Source organism: Enhydra lutris, unplaced genomic scaffold (genome assembly GCF_002288905.1).
Source record: "Enhydra lutris kenyoni isolate GAN:26980312 unplaced genomic scaffold, ASM228890v2 scaffoldscaffold4, whole genome shotgun sequence".
NCBI lineage: Eukaryota > Metazoa > Chordata > Mammalia > Carnivora > Mustelidae > Enhydra > Enhydra lutris.
Genome location: NW_019154088.1, coordinates 51689662 through 51711691, shown reverse-complemented (window position 1 = coordinate 51711691; position 22030 = coordinate 51689662). Strand labels below are relative to the sequence as shown.

Genomic DNA, 22030 nt, shown 5'->3' with positions numbered 1-22030 from the left:
ATTTTATACGCTACGAGATGAAGATATTTAGGATTGAGTAATCTATTCAGAATTAAACAAAAAATAGACTCCACTTTTATTTGAAATAGGATTAATGTACCCCAAGTCCCATTCCATTGGGTCATATCCATTAGTCTACACTTCTTAGAAGCCAATCCATTTAAAAAGTCACCTCCACTATGTCAAATATCTTAATATATTAGAATGGTATAGGCAGACTCTTGTAGCATTGCTCATTTCTACTAGGTCATTAAAAAAAGAAAAAAAAACTTTGTGCTTTCTGTTCATTCTCTAGAAATAAAAATAAATGTAAAACTGATTACAGTTAAAACCAAAATTGTAAAGATTTTTTTTCCAAAATAGAAACAGTCTGCTTGATTTAAAACCTTTCATTCATTTGGGTATTATTTAACACATAGGAGGTTTTTTTTTTTTTTTTTTTACATTTAAACATTGTTCTCCCTGTGTTGTCTCCAGAAATAGTTAAGTCTACTTTCCTGTGAAATTTACTCCACCAAAATCAATATATAACCTATTTGACTCATTATAAATAAAAGCAACAAAAAAGTTTTGAAATGAAAACTAAGTATATTTGTAAGAGTTAGGTTTCAAGGTTTTTTTTTCAAAGGAAAAAACTGCTCTATTATGTGGGTCTATAAAATGATCCAAACTTCAGAGAGACAGAGACAGGAAGCTGATAACTTGATTTGTCTTCTTAATGGCTTTGGCTCATGAATAAATGATAATGGCTTGTGTTTTTCTTATAAAAAGAAATGGAATTTCTATGAGTCCTATTGGCCACATTTACTCTACTTTTTAAAGGATTTCTAATTACTTAGACATTCTTTATATTATTTATAATAAGTCACAACTTTAACTGAAAGCCATTCTTTGACCATTAGCTGAAATTCAGGAAAGAACACAGTTCTGTTCACCAAATCAATAAATCAAACCACAGGCTGACTAAAAGCTTCCTTTAATCTTCTTCCTTTAAATTAAACCATTCTCTCTATGAATTATTTAAGTGAATGGCATAGCTACAGAAAGATCACATAGGATTTTTCATACAAAAATGCTAAAGGATCCTAAAAAAATCCATTCAGAATATTTTAGGAATTAGAATATGAATCAAGATGCTATAGCTTTAAAAAAAAAAAAAGATGCATGGTGGTGGTGGTGGGATTGTCCTGAAAAGCTTGAGAAATAGAAAAGTCAAGTTTATTTCCTGATTAGTGCAGGATGATTCCCAAAGCGCAGTTAAGTGTCTGGGCCAGACCAGCTATTAGCAGTTAAGTAGTTCCCTTTCACTATCAAGGCTCTTCCCTGAGGTGATGCCTAAATTCTTAATTTTAATATTTTATCTTGTTTCTTTTAGCTCCATCTTCTCTCACCAATAAGCTCTAGACATTTCCACCATGCTAATGCTTTCTCAACTCTTGGATTTACACTTTTCAAATGCCCACAAACCTAGAGTTACAAAATTTATATTTAGATATATTTGTATCTTTCCTTACGTTCCTTTCATGACTTAGTCACTTTTGTTTTATATATTCCAATAATTACATATTTTACATTTTTAAAATAAGTTTGTGAATACTGGATGCTCTTACAAATTTATCCTCACAAAGTAAGAGAAAGGTATTATCCTTTCTGAATTCCAATTCTTTAATGTTTTAAAAAATTAATTATTCTTTCCTTTTTCCTTCGTGGTAAACAATTCCCTTCTCAAGTCTTTATACTTGTACTTTCCATATTTCTTTTCACTCTAGCAAATACCAAAGGAAAAATACAAACCATTTCAGAGTAAATGAGTCTCTTCCCTGCTCTCATTTATTAGATCATTTACTTCAAGGATATATATATGGCAGTATTTTGAAAATGTTAACAGTTATTAATACCTTTAAGTTGAAAAAATAAGAAAGCCAAAGAAAATATATCACAAGCAACCAGTTTGAATATATGAAAAGCTACTCATATCTTGATTTTCATATAAACATTAATTTTTACCATTATAAAAGACAACATAATTATATTTCATTTTTTCTTTATAAAATTACTCTATAACAGAATATTTGTTAGGTAGTCATCCCTTAGGTTTTTCTGTACTGATAAAAAGTTATTTTTAAAAGAAAAATATTTAAAACAATAATTGTTTCACAGAAACAGAAAGTCTCATTATCAAATTCTGATAAAAAACTATAATCATGGGTAGAGTCTTACTACACTATTAGTGTTCTTTCACCAAAAATGGATATTTAGGAAGTGGTTTATTGGTAAATAAGACAAGCTTCTCAGTGATCTACAAAAAGTGTCACAATAAAGATGAGGTAGTATGAGACTTTTCTACTTTTGTAAAAGGGAAATATCATCTTTAGAAGAGATATTTATCCCGATATCGGTGTTAATGATATCCTGAGCCTCATTACTCCACAGACAGGTGCCATAATTAGTAGTTACCCTACCTGGAATAAGACAATCTTGAGATCACTGAGAAAAAAAAAATGCTAGAAAATGGTAAGAGATTTTCTTGGTTTAATTTTGTTGTAATTGCTAAAAATTTATTTTAAAGCTATTACTGAAAAATGCCATCTTTATGTTTACAACAGAACTGCATGAAAGGGAAATGCTACTTCAACAGAAAAGCAATGATACTTAAGAAATATCTGTTCTAACTTGGAAACTTGAGTCAAATTTCTTCCAATCCAGGTAGAAGCAGCTTCCTACCAGACCTAAATTAGCATCAAGAAATCAATTACTAGGAAAAAAAAATCAATTACTAGGATATTAAAAATGCCAATTTGTACAAAGGGCTAGACAGCTCACCAGAAGAAGTAACTGTCTAGGAAATTTATCACTCCATTTACCTTTATCATACTGGGATGACATTCCTAAAAATGCTTCTGTACTGGGATAGCAAATTTAAAATACTACTCCTAGTGCCTAGTGCTATTCAGTATGGTGTAAGCCATGTAGCTCTCAAAATGTTTTCCCTTTTTTGAAGCCCCAGTAAAGACATGTTAATTCTGAAGACAGGAATAATTATTTGAAACTTGAAAATCAAAACCAATATTAAGTTTCAGAAAACTGAGCTCCATGTTTTACTTCTTGAATCCTTAGTGAAGCTCACTTTAAAATAATGAAGACTACTTAGGTCCTCTTTGGTTACTGATGGAAATTTCTGGCTGTTTATAAAACCGTGGCATCTCCCCAAAATAACAGGCTCAGAGTTTCTATGAAAAGGCTAATCAGAAGAAACACTTCATAAGTAAATACAGAAAAACCCCATAGTTGCTTTAATATGTTAGTAACTACTATACTAATAGTGTTATTATTTTTAAAGCTTCCAGTGAGAAAGGAACAATATTTGTTCTGAAGATAGCAACTCATCTAGGTTGAGTGAAAGACCTATTCAAAAATAAATGACCATGCTACAGTGTAGAAAATAAATTCACTTCCAAAAAGTCATGTTCTCATTTGATTCTTCCTAATCAGATTAATCAAATTTAGTAATACTGCTTTATAGTTAGTATTTAAAATGAAAAGACTTCAAGTTTAATTTCAAACCATTTTGTTACCTTTAACATCCCTATTATTTATTATTAAGGTACAAGACTCAATTACATTGATATGGATTGTGAATTACAACACACTCAGGTTAACTAAAGAATTTTAAAACAACTCGGGAAAGGGGGATGAGGAAACTATATTTTATGTATAGGAATGCCAATGGCATAGGTTAACAAGGGAACATGTAGGAAAGGACATAAGCTTATTTTTAAAGGAAAGTATGAAATATAGATTACTTAATTGTATTTGCAATGCCTACCAAATTTCAAATATCCCTGGACCTTAAGCAAATTACAATTAAGAAAAAAAATTAAGTATACAATCTACCTGTAAAACCAAAAACCAAACACCTGGTCAAAAATATTCATTAACCCCTAGTGTGTAACTTTAAACAATTAGTTTATCATAAGAAAAATAAACTGATCTGGAAGTAAAATTTAGGGCAGAGATTTATTTTAGATTTCAACTGCCCTTGTAGAAAAATTCAAAGTGACATAAGAAAAATAAAATATTAAATGAAAATATGTATATAATCATTCCCATATTCCTACACATTCCCTAGCATTGTTCTGGTGCATCAATCCTGAGTACTCTAACTTTTGATTTATAGTGATATTCCTTCAGATATAATTTCATAGAAGAAGGAATTGGAAGGGCATCAATGCCATCGTAAGTTGTACAGTTACAAATAACTGTTCTGCATATATGCTGCAAGGAAAAGGGGAAAGTCCGAATTAAAGGAGTGGATAAAAGTGGTTCAAAGAACATACAGGCACTTGGGTCCTTATAATGTTCTAGGAGCCCAGTAATGTCAGGAGAATGGAAGACACAAGGATCATGTGCATCAAAGCTAAAGTTGTGATTCCATTGTTCAATTCTAGCATGAAGAGAACGACTATAGCGTCTAAAACTAACTGAGAATAAATAGTCTTCCTGTGCTGAGTCTCGAAGTAAAAAGGTACCCTCTGGTTTTCCCTCCAGTAGAGCTTCAGCTGCATATTTATCCATAACTCCCCAGTAACATGGATTGTTATTGATCTGCAGGAGGTCTGGTACAAGACAGTGGACATAATCAATCTGGGTATGGTACTTAGGAGGTGTTTCCAACTGCAGGATTTCTTCATCCATTTCCCATTTGGGTTTGTTTCTTTTCCTGGAACTTGTGCAAAGTGTAATAATTTCGTCATCCGAATCCATATCACTATCTTCTATACTGTTATTTGAAACCAGGTTCATCACAGAGCCAGTCATGGGACCACCTCTACATGAAGAAGCACTGTTAGTGGTTATGACACAGGGCTGAACATTGGTTTGTGAGAAGCAGTTTACCTCTTCTTCCACGTTTCTTCTTTGTTTTAGCTGACCATCCCTCAGTTCACTCTGAGACGAGTCTGTGCTTACCCATTCATTGGATTTGGGATTTATAGGAGCAGTGTGTCGTTTAATAAAGTGCCACCTAAAGGCTAAATCTGATCGAGGTGGGAAAGGACACTTATCTAACATGAGTTCACTGATATGAATTTTCCTTTTAGATGGAAGCCCCGAAGAGTGCCGACCACTACAATTCTTTATTGGAAAACACTGCCCCACGGCATCTTGCAGTTTCTGTTTAAGAGAGCGGCCTAAAAATCTATGCCCACAGGAATGATCTAAATCCAACTCGATAGATGAACAGCTGTGCTTCCTTTCTTGGCTCCTTAAAGGAACTTCAGTTTTCTCTACAGCATTCACTGTTTCAGCATCTGAACAACTTTCATTCTTTTTTGACCAAGATAATTTCTTTCCACTCCACACATAACCGTCCTTTCTGTCAGCACTTCTACTTCGACTAGTTTTGGGCCTCACATCTACATTTTTGCTAATACTGTCACTATTTTCTGCCATTTTAACAAATTATCCACAAATTCCAGTGTTATAAATACTGCTTTTTCAGTTTTTCCAGCAGGAAGTTTCTTCTGGGCACTCTCTGGATATATCTAAAGGAAAACAAAACAAAACAGCACTCATTTGTCATTCACTTCTTCTTCTTTTTTAAATTTTTTTTTGAGAGAGAGAGAGAGAGACCACAGGAGCAGGAGAGTGGGAGAGGGAGAGAGAGAATCCTAAGCAGGCTCCATGCTCAGGATAAGCAAGTGGGCAGGGGTGGGGTAGGGGTGAGGGGCAGAGAGAGGGGGAGAGAATCTCAAGCAGACTCCACACTGAGCACTGAGCCCAACATAGGGCTTGATCTCCTGACCATGAGATCATGACCTGAGCTGAAACCAAGAATCAGACAAAGTTTAACCAACTGAGCCACCCAGGCATCCAACTGTCATTTACTTCACATACAGTAGTTTCTATTTTAAGCCCCAATCAGATATAAGATGAAAAAGCATAACTAGTACATGAACAAGATAAGAGTACTGGATATGTTGGAAGACAGTTCCAAGATATTTTGTTTTCACTTAAATGATCTGCTCTTCCATATACTATAATTTCATAGTGCCCAGGAGTCAAGAATATACATTCTTCTCCTACAGTTAATTTTCAATGTAGGTTGGAAAAAGTGAGGCCGCCTCTTAGTCCAACTGTATGCTCAAAATGTGAACAATTTCTAGTCTTGAGGTATACCTTATGCCAATCTCTCCCCTTATTTTTATTTCACAGCAGACCAGTCAGTGAATTGATTACAAGAGGTAGAAATACATGAGTTGGTGTTTGAGAACCACTACCCTGTAGTTTCCCTCAACCTCCCTCTCCTTGCTTTGTTTCCTATTGATTGAAAATATAAACTTTAAGTTATAAAAGCTGTTGAGAATTAAATAATCACCACTGAACAACAGGAATGTCATGCAAGCATTCCCAATGCAGTTTTGTCAACTCATTTCAGTAACTGGTCAACTTCACTATCAGTCTAGGCAGTTTTTAGAAAATAAGGAATAGGATAAAAAAATCTGTTACTTTACACATACACCCTTGTATTTTTCTTGGTAATCTTGAGAAACAAGCAGATAAATTTCTATAGAGCAACGACTGTCTTATAAAATTGGCTACAGGGGCGCCTGGGTGGCTCAGTGGGCTAAAGCCTCTGCCTTCAGCTCAGGTCATGGTCCCGGGGTCCTGAGACTGAGCCCCACATTGGGCTCTCTGCTCAGCAGGGACCCTGCTTCCTCCCCTCCTCCCCGCCTGCCTCTCTGCCTACTTGTGATCTCTGTTAAGTAAATAAATAAAATCTTAAAAAAAAAAATAAAATAAAATTGGCTAGATATATTAGAATTAAACAATGTGAAGCACTGAGTTTTATTAAGACTAATAGTAATGATTGGTCATAGAGGGGATTAGCTTAACTATTCTTAGGTGGAATATTAAGTCCAGAATTGGGATTCTGTAATCCTAAATAAGGATTTTATAATCTCAAATATTTTGCAAATGAAATTTGAATTTGGAGACATTATAATTAAGTTTCTGATTATGTCAGAGGAACATCAGAATCCCACCAGTCACGTAAATGTTTAGAGCCACCTGAATGCATTTTCAAAGCAATAGGATTTTTCAAGCAAGCATCTGTAGTAGCAAATAAGACTGGCAAGTACTTAAAAGTGTGAACTAATGAATCAGACTTGCCAAATAAAATACTCCATTTCTGAACGCTGAATAGCACCTGGTGATTATACAGACTATTTTGTTTAGTGAGCTCACTAGTGTACACTCATTTAAAATCCATAGGGAAAGTATTTTTAAATCTAATTTTGGGGGATACATCATCATTTATTATACCAAAATTATATTCAACATTATGCTTTGGCTGTTTGTTGACTAAGTTCCACTGAACAAAAATAAACAAGAAGCAACAAAGTAAGCTGAAGAATATGAAGAGTCATTGATTAGAAGAGACACTTGTTATTAAGAGCTTATACTTAAACATATTTTTCTTTCTTTTTTTTTTTAAATGGATTTTTTTTTTTTAAATTTTATTTATTTATTTGACAGGCAGAGATCACAATTAGGCGAAGAGGCAGGCAGAGAGAGAGAGGGAGGAGGAAGCAGGCTCCCTGCTGAGCAGAGAGCCCGATACGGGGCTCGATCCCAGGACCCTGGGACTACGACCTGAGCCGAAGGCAGAGGCTTAACGCACTGAGCCACCCAGGCGCCCCTAAACATATTTTTCAAGATAAAAAAGTAATAAAGGAGCCCTAAGCAGACCTTTTTCATTAATACTACGTAGTTTCTACTTTTTTTATTCAGTTCTGAAAAATATGTAAGATCTGAAATGCCTGGTGATTTACTAAAAAAATACCCAAACAGCAGTTTATTAAACTCTATAAGCAACTTTACTCCACTGAATATAAACTCCCTCAACTTGCCTATTAGCTCTACCTTGTATCATTTCTTCTTTCACTTCTATTATCAAAGATAAGCTCCCTATCTCTGTTCTTGATGGCATTCCATCTTTATCAGGGCCTGCTTCAGTTTTTCTCTCTCAAGTTCTCTCTGCTGTCAGTAACAACCAAGTCTCCTATAAAATCCTTTAGTGATTCTAATGCTTCCTTTAGCTACTACACCTGCCGCTTCCCATTACTAAATTTGTTAGTGAATATTGTAACTTCATTTCCCCTCAAAATGAGAACAGCTTTTTGTTTTCTTTTTTTTTTTTTTTTTTTTTTAAGATTTTTTTTTTTTTTTTTTTTTTCAGTGAGAGAGAGAGGGAGAGAGCGAGCACAGGCAGACAGAATGGCAGGCAGAGGCAGAGGGAGAAGCAGGTTCCCTGACGAGCAAGGAGCCCGATGTGGGACTCGATCCCAGGACGCTGGGATCATGACCTGAGCCGAAGGCAGCTGCTCAACCAACTGAGCCACCCAGGCGTCCCACTTTTTGTTTTCTTCTGATTATAAAATAAGTAATTGTTTGGTTTGAAATGGCCAAGTGAAAATCTTTTTTGCTCTATCCTCTCAGAAGTCAACCTAAAACAAGGAAAAAATGAGAAAACACAAATCTTATCTTCAACAAGACTAGCAGATGTCTACAACTTGAATCACAAAATATAAGGACAGAAGATGAATGGAGGAGCAGTAAATAACTCAGCAGCTGAGAGCTAGGTAACACTAGGCACAGAGATGACATGGATGAGAAGCAAACCAACAGAGTAAGCAAAGTCCAGGACCCTGAGGCACCAGAGGATACAGAAGTGGGTGGAGAACAGGGTAGAAAATATGCATAAGTACAACTGGATCTCTCCATTTTTTACTCCTACACTTAGAGGAGATGGGATATTTATCATTTGGGGAAAAGGAACTAGTGAGGCCCAGAACTTTGGATATCAGACATAGAGGGCGGAGGGGAGATTTGGGACAAAAATCAGAATGAAAGCTCCTACTTCCTTTTTCCATCCAACACCCAAAACTCCAGCAGCCAGACTTATACCTCCTAATAGGGGACTAAAAGATTTGCAGAAGAAATAGAATGGCCAAAGAGAAAAGACCTCTAGATGCTGAGAGCTGGGACTCCACCAATAAAAAGCTTGGGGGAAGGTGCCTGGGTACCTCTGTTGGTGGAGCGATCCAAGAGTGGACTCTTGACTGTGGCTCGGGTCATGAGCTCAGGGTTGTGAGATCAAGCCCCTTGCCAGGCTCCATGCTCAGTGGGGAGTCTGCTCCAGATTCTCTTTCTCCCTCTTCCTATGCCCCTCCCCTGACGTATACTCTCTCTCTCTCTCTAAAAATAAATAAACGAATCAAAAAGAACAAAATAAAACAAATAAAACTGGAAGACCCATCCAAGCATGTAAAGAAGCTTGCCAGTCCACAAGCCCCACCTACTCACACACAGCTGTCGGGCAGCATTGTTGTGCTTCATTCACTCCACAGTATGAATGAATAGTCACAGGTCATCAGATTTTTGAGGAAAGCCTCTAACATGAACAACAATAGTTTTCGAGGCTAAAACTAAAAGCTTAGAGAAAACAATCACCACAAAAAGAGCAGAAAATAAAATTGATTTCTTCCAAATTAAGAGAAGATATCACACCTATGAATAAGTAAGAGGTGTCTGGGACAACCGGAGAATAAGAAAGTTTTGTAAATTAAAAATATGATTACAGAGATAAAATATTCAATAGTAAAGTTGGGAGAATAAATTGAGGAAATAACATGAAATAGGAAAAAATGGTTTATTAGACAGAAAAGGTAAAAAAACTTAGAGGATCACTATAGACATTTCACAGAAAATAACAAAATGAAGAAGGGAAACTATGTTAGAAAATTTCTCAGAACCAAAGGATATGTGCATCCATACTGATAGAGTCCACTGAGTACCCAGCACAATGGGGGAAAATGCACACCGAGCTATATTATTCTAAAATTTTAGAACCCTAGAGATAAAATGGAGACACTAAAGTTAAGAGGGTAGATGTCATGTTAAGTGTTCTTACCACAGTTAAATAAAGAAATAAGTAAGTCCACACCCCAAACTAGATAAAAATTAAAAAACAGTCTTCCTGGGGCGCCTGGGTGGGTCAGTGAGTTAAGCCTCTGCCTTTGGCTCAGGTCATGATCTCAGGGTCCTGGGATCGAGCCCCACATCAGGCTCTCTGTTCAGCAGGGAGCCTGCTTCCCCCTCTCTCTCTGCCTGCCTCTCTGCCTACCTGTGATCGCTCTCTCTCTCTGTCAAATAAATAAATAAAAACTTTAAAACAAAACAAAACAAAACAAATCTTCCTGAGGAAAAAAGGTCACAAAGGATTGTAAATAAATGGCATCTGGCTTCTCAATAGTAACACTGGAAGCCAGAGGCTAGTTTTGGAAGCTAGAAGCTACTTTCCAACTTTGAAGAGATAACCAGCCAAATTATCCATCAAATATGAGGATAAATTAAAGAAATTTTCAGATATGCAAAGCATTAACAATTTTACCTCATATTGGAAGATACAGTCTTCTAAAATTAGAATGTACACCCACAACAAAAGACATAACACAGGAAATAAAATTTAACACTAGAGAGAGGAAATGTGAATTCTTAGGATGATGAAGAAGGAAAGTCTCTAGATAATAGGGTGTCCAGAGCAACTAGTCCACTTAACGACACAAGGCTATAGACTCCAAGGTGGAAGATCTTGAGGGGAAAAAAAAAAAAAAGAACAGACTTCTGTAAAATTCAATTGAGAACAATGCCAACAGAAGAAGAATTAGGTAATTATCAATTACACAAAAATTCAAGAGTTATACAAGAAAGTAGAGTTGTAAAACATTTGGCTCAGGACTGAAAATATCATTTACATATTCATCAAAACTGTGATATAAATGCAATTAAGAAAATGGAAAGATGGGACACCTGGGTGGCTCAGTTGGTTAAGCATCTGCCTTCTGCTCAGGTCATAATCCCAGGGTCCTGGCATCCAGTCCTGCATCATGCTCCTTGCTCAGCGGGGAGCCTGCTTCTCCCTCTGCCTGCCGCTCCCGCTGCTTCCTGCTTGTGTTCATGCACATTCTCTCACTCTGACAAATAAATAAACAAAATCTTAAAAAAAAAAAAAAAAAAAGAAAGAAAGAAAATGGAAAGAAAGGAGACTAAAAAAAAAAAAAGAAGGAGACTAAAAGAGTTAAATCCTCATCTATCATAAAAGGAAGTCAAGTGACAATGTCTGATAACTGATGAATCAAGAAAGAAGTATTAGCATATGATTTAGAAATATAAAGGTAAATATCTGAAAAACAGTTAAAAGATTGAAAGTGGATGCCTTTGGAATGGGTAGGACTATAGCATTTATATTATCTAATATTTCAACTTCATTTTTAACCTGGGTGCATATATCATTTTGATGAACATAAATAACCATAATTCATAGTCATGATTAATTCAAACTAAGCTTATAATTATGAAAAAAAAAAAAAAAAAACCCAAGCTATCCATAACCCTACCATTCAGCAAAAACCATTTTAACATTTTCAACATCTTTATGCATGGATATGACAAGAATGCAGTTCCACAGCACAGTAATGGCGGCCACTAGCAGTATGGTTTGAGTCTGGTTTATTTTATACTAGCCATATGACTTGAAACCTCAGTGTTTTTCATCTATAAAATAGAGATATTGGGGATGCCTGGGTGGCTCAGTCGGTCAGGATCCCAGTGTCCTGGGATCGAGTCCTGCATCAGGCTCCTTTCTCAGCGGGGAGACTGCTTCTCTCTCTGCCTCTGCCCGCCCCTCTGCCCGCCACTCTGCCTGCTTATGCTTGCTCTCTCTCTCTCTCTCTCTCTCTCTGACAAATAAATAAATAAACCTTAAAAAAAAAAAAAAACAGAGATATTGATGCTATTTCATTCAACTGTTGGGGATTAAATGAAATGATGTATATAAAGTACTCAGCTCAGATCCTAAATGTATTAAGTAATCAATAAATGTTCTTATTTTTTTAAAAAAGAAACAGATTATACATATATTGTTTTATTAAAGCACATAAGCCAGTTTAATGGAAATTATTCCTGGGGCTCCTGGGTGACATAGTCATTGGGAATGTCCAACTCTTGTTTTCTGCTCTGGTCGTGATCCCAGCCCCATGTTCAGCTCCACATTCATCATGGTGTCTGCTTGAGATTCTCTCTCCCTCTTCCTGTCCCTCCCACTTGTTCTCTCTCTCTCTCTCTCTCAAATAAATAAATCTTAAAAAAAAAAAAGAAATAGTTTATAATGACAACATGACAAAATACTTTTGTCTCTAGTTCAATTCTAACTTAAAAAGTTTATAAGCAAATAGAATTTTCAGGAGGATAACATGTTTCAGTGAAAAAGGATCAACATGCCAGATATAGCTGGAACTCAAGAGACACGAAGCTAGAGAACAGTTTCCCATTTTCTCCCAGAGAACTAATTTCCACCCTTATTCTATATAAGCTAACATGCCAAAATAACAGATTTACTTTGACAAGGCTTACCAACTTGTATATAATAGTTAATAATAAATTAAGTATTCTCTGGATTTTTGGTTAACTGTTCTTACATGTGCTAATGCTGCAGATGTCCATAAAATAATGTGACATACCATAGCCCTAGATGAATGTTCCATACACTTGTACTTAAAAAGAGTTAATACACAGAAAATATTGACTTAGTTTTACATGTATCTGAGAATTATAGCCTTCTATAAATTTTACATAGCTATTCTTTTGCTAGAAAACTGAGCTCATGCTTCAGAAGTCCCTCCTACTTTTATAAATTATGGCAAAAAATTGATTTGGTAAAACATACCATATCAATATACGGTCCAAAATGTCATTTAATGTTATAGTCTCCAAAGTAATAAGAAAATTTAACTTCTACTTATATTTGTATAAACATTAGAAAAATTAAAATTCATTACTGTTGAATATATGGTTGGCAATGTTCCCATCACTCATTGTCAAATTACTTGTTGGATGGTGTCCTGTTCCTGAAGGAAGAGTGGGAGTTCCAAAAAGTCGAGGACCTGATGGCAGCCCTCTCCATTTCTTTGTTTACCTACAGTGAACTGCACCTGCTTCCATGTTGCTAGAATAGATTTGTGGATTATATTACCTTAAATAATATAATCTTCACAATATTTGTAAATAGACACAATCATAGAAATTTTATAACATATCAGGTTTGCTAGTTACCTTAAGGTAACTAGCAAAGTACTGAAGTTGTTGAAATTTAAGGTGTTCTAAAATTGATGATCATTACTGGGATAAGTGGTTCTCAGAAGCTATTTAGCAGATATATTAAAAAAGAAAGGCAAAACAAAACATATAGCTGGTTACTTCATGGTGTAGGTAACATCTTAATTACTAAGAAAGTAACTGCTTAAAAAAATTTGTGCTACAGAGAGATCTTTTTAGAAAAAAGATATTCAGAATTTCCTTCACTATTACATGATTTCTTTACAAAAAAGATAAATCCGTTACATGTATAAACTATGAAATCTTTACATTTAGAAAAATAATTTTTTAATCTCTTCCACAAGTTTTATTAAAACTTAACTTTTTTTTTTTTTTTTTTTAAAGCGAGTGCATGCAAGGGGTGGGGAACAGAGCAGAGGGAGAGAATCTTAAGCAGGCTCCATGCTGTGTGGAGTCTGACATGGGGCTCAATCCTATGACCCTGAGATCATGCTCTGAGATGAAATCCAGAGTCAGACACTTACTAAGCTTAACCGACTGAGCCACCCAGGTGCCCCAAACCTTAAAATTCTTTTTTTTTCTTTTTCTTTTTTTCCAAACCTTAAAATTCTTTTTTTAAAAAAAGATTTTATTTATTTACTTTTTTAAAGATTTTACTTATTTATTTGACAGACAGAGATCACAAATAGGCAGAGAGAGAGAGAGAGGAGGAAGCAGGCTCCCTGCTAAGCAGAGAGCCCGATGCGGGGCTCGATCCCATGACCCTGGGATCATGACCTGAGCCGAAGGCAGAGGCTTTAACCCACTGAGCCACCCAGGCGCCCCCAAACCTTAAAATTCTTCAAAATAAAAGTTCAATCACAGTGTTCTCCATAAAAATAACAATTTTTAATGAGAACATTATTTTTACTGTTCTATTTTTAAAGACTGAAGATGAGTATTAGAAAAGTGTTTTGGTGTCTTGCCTATAGAAGTAAAATCTAAATGTAAAAAAAAAAGTGTTGGGTTCTGAATCTGAATGAATCCTTTCAAATAGCCTATCACTAGTTCTTGGAATTTTACAAATTTCGAATAAATGAGGCAGAAGAGATTCAAAGTGATAAGAAAATGGCTTTATGGGGCACCTGGGTGGCTCAGTGGGTTAAGCTTCTGCCTTTGGCTCAGGTCATAATCTCAGGGTCCTGGGATCGAGTCCCGCATTGAGCTCTGCTCAGCAGGGAGCCTGCTTCCCCCTCTCTCTCTGCCTGCCTCTCTGCCTACTTGTGACCTCTCTCTCTCTCTCTCTGTCAAATAAATAAATCTTTAAAAAAAAAAAGAAAGTGCTTTTACTATCATTTTTTATGTAGTATAGAAATCAAAGATCATACTTTAAAGGGTGTTGACAAATCAAAGATCTTTGTTGGTAACTGCAAATTTTTTTTTTTTTAAGAGGGTGAAAAAAAATCACTAGGGAGAAGGTTGCTTTGGCTCTTGATTCAATAATTAATTTTTTTATGAAGGCAGATAAATTATATTGCTCTGGGGTGTACACAGTGACATCTTTTAAAAATTATTATTTCTTTTTTTAAAATATTTTATTTATTTATTTGACAGAGATCACAAGTAAGCAGAGAGGCAGGTAGAGAGAGAGAGGAGGAAGCAGGCTCCCTGCTAAGCAGAGAGCCCGATGCGGGGCTCGATCCCAGGATCCTGGGATCATGACCGGAGCCAAAGGCAGAGGCTTTAATCCACTGAGCCACCAAGGCGCCCCCAAAATTATTATTTCTTAATGAGCAAGAGGCAAATATCTAAAAAAGCAAATTTATATAAAAGTCATTTTCAAGAAAGCAAGTTCTCAGATTCCCAGCAGTCATGTGATTCCAGCTTCTACTGCAAGGACAGTGAACCTAGAATAAATATCCAACATAGCCATTCTACTAACAAAGGTTTAAATAACATTTAATTAGGTCTATTGAATAAGGCCAAAGAGGTGATTTTAATTCAAGATTTCTACAGAAAATTGTTAAAAAGCCAACTATTAGGGATGCCTGGGATGCCTGTCTGGCTGGCTCAGTAGGCAGAGCATGCAACTCTCAATCTCAGGGGGTTATGAGTTCAAGGCCCATATTGGGCATGAAGGCTCCTTAAAAAAAAATAAAAAGCCAATAATTAAAGGGTTAAACTTCAACTATCTGAAAAATTCATTATATTCTCTATGACACTGAATACCAAAGCATTATTGTATGTATTAATTATTCACAGAACAACGACTTTATCTACAATGCTGATGCATATCTAAGGCCAGAATTCATGTAAATACTAAATTAAAATAAATTTGATCCTAAAATAATTATTTATTACGCTACATAAAGAACTTATAAATAAATTATTACTCTGGTAGTAATTTAGCTCTGGGATTTCCTGACCAAATCCAGGACTCCAAAGTTTACCTGCCATTATACGTCCCCAAACTGATCACAGACTATGATCAGAAAGCATTCTGATCATAGTTTGTGGTAGCTGGACTGGACTGTATGGGTCATAGTCCTTATCATTTGATCATAGTTTGATACTTGAGGAGGATTCTGTGGAGACATTTAGAGCCCACAAATGGAATATACTGGACAGTAGATGACGATGAATTCCTTGAAATATTAAGGAAAAACACGAAAACCAGGTTTGTTCACATGAAAAAAAAATCTCAGCACTAAAAAAATGCTTTGTTTTGTTCTTCTCATGACAAGAGCAATATAGGTTCATTTTCCAGTAAATATTTTGGTGTCTGCCATTTTCATGCTACCAAAACAGGGCTCACAGGACCTAACTGGAATAATAAACAAACTAACAAAAGGAATTACTAATTAGTACTACTATATCCACCTTCTCCCCATACTCTCCACTTAATTTCCCAATTATAGTTTGCTTATGCTGGTGTCCGCCAGCCTGTACTTTCATGGACACTAGTTCTAAAAGATGTTAATACACATTCTAGAGAGACAGGGGTTTCCTTGTTAAACAAGCTTAGGAATGGCTTCCCATCTGAACTACTACAATGCATATTTAGCAAAAGGTTCTGATAGGTCCTTCAGTTAAGAAGATTGCTAAGCCACAATTTCCTATACTTAGTCCACACAAATCCTTTTGGAGCAAATTTTAGGAGAAATATTAACTTGGGCTAATATTTAAATGATTGTATGTTCCCTGAGCATGTCAGAGAGAAATGGCCAGGAACCTGTCACTGAACAAGAGAGAACAGAAAACTAAGAGCTGGCAGTACCTGGACTTTTAAAAGTGGAAGGACCTTAAAAGTATCTTAAAAACCAAAATATTTAAGATATATGATTCTAACTCTTTAGGAAATAAACTGGATTAAACAGATATATTTTTTCTTTCCAATTTATAATTTTTTAATTATAAAAACAATATATGCTCAGTATAAATTTATGGAACATCCAGAAAAGTTTAAAAGTTTTAAAAAACCTGTAATTCAATTACCTAAAGGTAGTGAATTTAGACATTTTGTTCTAGTTTCTTGCAGTTTATTTTCCTATAAGAGTGATTTAGTCTAAAGAGAAAATTTTAGGGATGCCTGGGTGGCTCAGTGGGTTAAGCCTCTGCCTTCGGCTCAGGGTCCTGGGATCAAACCCCGCATTGAGCCCCACATTGGGCTCTCTGCTCAGCAGGGAGCCTGCTTCCCCCCCGCCTTCCTGCCTCTCTGCCTACTTGTGATATCTCTCTCTTTGTGTCAAATAAATAAATAAAATCTTAAAAAAATAAAGAGAAAATTTTAATGTTTTAAACATCTATAAAAAAATCAACAATCTAATTTTTTACTATATTAAATTTAAAAATGATCATGGGCAGATGAAATAGCATGAGGGGCTAAATCATCAAACATGGGCTAAAATCCAGACTTTGTCACATACTAGTTATATTATCTGATTTTAAAATCTCATTTAGCTTCAATTTTCACATTGCAAAATCTGGATAATGCCAGCTGCCTTATGTTTTTACCACCAGGATTAAGATGGATGAAAATAGCATACATTGAGATTAATGAAAATGCATATTAGTTAGCTTCCAAGAGTACTCAGAACTTTTTATGTAAAATTAATTTCTAAAAATGGGAGGTGGGCAAGTGGCAAAATAAAAAAAAAAGGAACAAGAGAAAACAAAGGCCACATATAAGGCTTGAAAATCTGAGGCTAAGGGGGCTTCAGCATTTCTTTCTTTCTTTTTTTTTTTTTTTTTAAGATTTTATTTATGTATTTGACAGAGAGAGAAAGAGAGAGATCACAAGTAGGGAGGGAGGCAGAGAGAGGCAGGCAGAGAGAAAAGGGGAAGCAGGCTCCCTGCTGAGCAGCCAGCCAGACAACAGCAAGCAAGCGACTCAATCCCAGGACCCTGAGACCACGACCTGAGCCGAAGGCAGAGGCTTAACCCACTGAGCCACCCAGGTGGCCCAGCTTCAGCATTTCTGAAATATAATGAAGCACTTTATATTACTCCTGATATTAAACACTGTCCTTTTAAAAAGTTAAAAAATTTTAAATTCTTTAAAAATATTTACAGATATAAATAACTAAACCTTTAATTATTATTATTTTTTAAAGATTTTTAAAATTCATTTGACAGACGGAGATCACAAATAGGCAGAGAAGCAGGCAGAGAGAGGAGGCAGCAGGCTCCCTGCTGAGCAGAAAGCCCTATGTGAGGCTCAATCCCAGAACCCTGGGATCATGACCTGAGCTGAAGGCAGAGGCTTTAACCCACTGAGCCACCCAGGTGCCCTAAACCTTTAATTATTAAAAGATGTAGCTTCTTGCGGCACCTGGTTGGTTCAGTGGGTTAAGCTTCTGCCTTTGGCTCAGGTCATAATCTCAGGGTCCTCATCAGGCTCTCTGCTCAGCAGGGAGCCTACTGGCCCCATCCCCCCCACCCCATCCCCGCCCCACCGCCCATCACCTCTCTGCCTACTTGTGATCCCTATCTGTCAAATGAATGAATAAAATCTTTAAAAAAAAAATGTAGCTTCTAGCAAGCAAATTTAGTAAATACATAGATTTCAACAGAAAGAGTAGGCAAAGTTTCTTCTAACTGATCATAAATTATTCTTTCCATTGTTTCATAATAATTACATACCCTAAAAAATTACATATCCTTATATTTAAGCTTGGGTGATAAGTTTTACCAATACAAGTTTTAATAAACTAGTATAAGGTGACTCTAGACTTAAAATGCTTTTGTGTCCTGATGTGTTTTACTAAATTCTAAGTTTTATGACAACACTTATGATATGGAGGAGCAGTATGGTAGACTACCTTGAATCTGAAGGTAAAAGATCTGCGCTCCATCTCTCATTTTGACATTTGGTAGGAATGTGACTTTGGACAAACTATAATCTCTCTGAGTTGGTTTCTTCATCAATAAAAGTGTGATTATATCTGTCTTGCTATGGAAGGATCCACTATCCAGGTGACAACATAATCAAATACTGTCACTGCCTCTAGCCACAAGAACTGGATAGCTGGGAAAAGAACTTTTATTGTATTGTCTTTTATAACTTAGTAAGTTTACACATATTCAAGTATTATTTACTCCAAAAATAAATTAAATAGGCTGGTAAGTTTCAGGACATCTTCAGAGATACACAGATCTTCAGATTTCTAAATTGCCTTTGATATTATTTTCTTCAATACTCCGTTCTCCTCATTTATTTTTGAGAGCGCGGGAGAGAGAACACACACGTGTCAGAGAGATGGGGGTTGGGGGCAGAGGGAGAGACAGAATCTTAAGTAGGCTCCATGCCCAGAGCAGAGGCCACTTGGGGCTCAAATTTCATGACCTGAGATGAAATCAAGAGTTAGATGCTTAACTGACTGAGCCACCCAGATGTCCCTCTCTTCAGTTATTTTAACATTCTCTTCCAGCCTTATCTTTCACATAATTGGTGATTTTTACATCAAGTACATATTTTGTTGAAAATGCATTTTTTAAAACTCCTTCCATAACACAATACTGGTATGTTTCTTAAATAAACTGAGTCTCTAAGAGTACATAATGTAGCTAATACTCATCACCATCAGCAGAATTGTAATATATTCATGTTTTCTCATCCTATTGCTCTTGAGAACATTATTTGTGAGTGTAAGGACACTATAAATGGTCACAACAGAGCAAAGGTAACTAATTTTCACAGCAGTTTAAACTGTGATCTTGGTGTCATTTTCAGGGAGTTCATTCAGCTACCCACTCCTATGAGACACCCACTGTTAATGATAAATAAATCCATTTGGAAAATTTTGACAGCCACAACAGACTTTTTTAAAGGCTACATTATCCTAAATAACCACAGTATCTTGCTAACATTTAAATTACTTGCATTTCATTACCACACTATCTTGTACATGTTGTTTGAATGTCTGTTTCCATCAAGACCATGAACTCACTGACATTAAAATTTGTCAGCATTTGACTGAAAGAGAAATGTAATACCAGCAAAAGTAAGAGTATATCTTTTAATACTTGAAAACTTTTACAGGATAATGATTTAAACAAAAACAATGTCTATTTTAAATAAAAGCACTAACTACTCACCCAAGGTACCCTGTTAATAACACCAGACATTAGGGACGCCTGGGTGGCTCAGTTGGTTAAGCAGCTGCCTTCGGCTCAGGTCATGATCCTGGAGTCCTGGGATCGAGTCCCACATCGGGCTCCTTGCTCGTCAGGGAGCCTGCTTCTCCCTCTGCCTCTGCCTGCCATTCTGTCTGCCTGTGCTCGCTCTCTCTCCCTCTCTCTCTCTGACAAATAAATAAATAAAATCTTAAAAAAAAAAAAAAATAACACCAGACATTAGTAACAATTAGTTTTATACATCTACGAGTATCTTCTATACACTATAACAATCCATGGAAGCAGGTATCTCCATTTTAGAAATAAGAAATCTGACATTCAGAAAAAGTAAAGCATATTCAAGGTCATACAACGAATAACTGCCAGCAAAGATTAAAACCTGGGGCTGTTTGACTCTAAGGCCTAAGCTCTTTCCATACATGTGAAATCTGTAAAGGAAATTTTTCTTTAACCTATGGATCAAATGGCTTGATTGCTAAGGCAGAGTTAAGGGAGAGAAATATAGATACCATTCATAGTTTAATTATTTTTTTAAAAACATTTTATTTATTTATTTGAGAGAGAGAGAGAGAGAGAGCACATGAGACTCGGGAGGGTCAAAGGGAGAAGAGAACTCCTTGCTGAGCTGGGAGCGAGATGTGGGACTAGATCCTGGGACTCCAGGATCTTGACCGGAGCTGACAGCAGTCACTTAACCAACTGAGCCACCCAGCCATTCATTCATGTGGCCATGAATGGCCACAAAGCCATTCATAGTTTTAAAGTCACATGGTGTTATAGATGTCATAGTTAGGGCATTTTATACCTATAACTCTTGTTCCAATTTTTTTTTGTGCTGAGCTCTGAATAGCACTGCCCTGAAATCTCATCAAGATATATTCAATATAGAGACAAATATTATCAGAGTTCAACTTCAATCCCATAGTCTATCCAGTGATATTTACTTGGATAAAAAAAATTACAAATCAGTCTATCTAAAAATTAATGAATGATTAAAAATAAAATTAACTAAATAAAATTAAGTCACTCAGAAAGAATCATCTCAGGTGTCTTTTGCTGTTGTGGGAAATCCATGATAGTTTGGCTATTTTTCCACAAATTCCAAGTTCATTTTCAGCCAACCATTTTTCTACTTCATTAACATACCAAACTTGAGTATCTAGGAAGCCTATGTGGAACCCTAGTACTCGAAACAACCTTCACAGAATGCCAAGACAGGAAGAACAACAGCACCGTTTGTGTAACTGTGCAACTTTTCACAATGGAACCAGGTTGAAAAACAATGGGGAAATGTCTACATCAGAAAAACGTCTCCCTTAGTTCACAAATTAGTGTCTGATGCAGACTAGAAGGTGGGTACCACAAAAATATGTAACTGTGAGGGTATTCATCAGACCTGTCTACCAACATGGGAGAACACAGGGACACAATCAAATCATGAACTTAATAGCCAAGACCTTGGTTCAGACTGTAAGGCGCGAACTAAGTATTCAACAATATTCTTTAGTTCTGGCTCTTCCTTTAGCTCTAAATACGCAGTTCAGAGAATTTTTGGTGGGGTGTGAAGGGGGAAACCCAAGTTACTTTCTTCTTAAGGCATATATGTAGAGAGGTTCCCCCCCCCCCATAAGCATTAATGTGCAGGCCATACCTCTTGGAACTGAGAATTGAGATGAAAATCTTCCCTCCTTTATCTCTATAGAAACGACAAGGTGAGGACACGAAGGATGCCAAGATTAAAGGTTTGGGAAGGGTCTCGGTCTCCTTGAGAGAAGATGCTCAAAGACCTCATTCTCTAACTGGGCCCCAAGGAGGAGCTGCACACGTTCAGCTGCACTCGGATATGGTTTCATGTTAGGAGAGGCTGGAAGGCGACAGCCGACCCCAGTCGGCAAAGCCAGGCAGCAACCACCCTTCCCCCACTCACCTCTCAGACCGCAGCTTAACTGGGGCTGTCCGAGAAACTGCCGCCATCACCATCGCCATCCCTCTTGAGCGTTCGCTAAGGTGCAGAAGGGAGGCCCAGCCACTTCTGCACCTCGTGTAGGTCCTAAAAGGCCGATGTCTTTGTGCAAACCCCCACCCGTCGGCGCTGAGTTCCTGTCTCACACATTGCGGTCACCGCCTCCACCTACTCCCAAGGCGCTGCCATCACTTCCGTGTTCGGCACCCTCCCTTTCTTTCTCACTCCCCTAGCAACCGGCTTTTTCCTTTATAGGTGGCGCGCCGCTGACGCCAC

At 36.6% G+C, this 22030-nt stretch overlaps 1 protein-coding gene across 2 annotated transcripts; it reads right to left on the bottom strand.

Annotated features, from left to right (window-relative positions):
- Positions 1 to 422: 422 nt before the first annotated feature.
- Positions 423 to 21935, bottom strand: LOC111140665 (suppressor of cytokine signaling 4). 2 transcript variants are annotated; one of them, XR_002640165.1, is made up of 2 exons: positions 21719 to 21935; positions 423 to 5543 (listed from the first exon to the last, which is right to left on the bottom strand). XR_002640165.1 is itself a non-coding variant. In XM_022492871.1 (2 exons), the coding sequence occupies exon 2, from the start codon at positions 5449 to 5451 to the stop codon at positions 4126 to 4128; it is 1326 nt and encodes a 441-aa protein (XP_022348579.1). In that variant the 5' UTR covers positions 5452 to 5543; positions 10873 to 10900; the 3' UTR covers positions 423 to 4125. The 2 variants fall into 2 exon arrangements, 1 of the variants encoding a protein (XP_022348579.1); XM_022492871.1 differs by lacking the exon at positions 21719 to 21935 and adding an exon at positions 10873 to 10900.
- Positions 21936 to 22030: the final 95 nt, after the last annotated feature.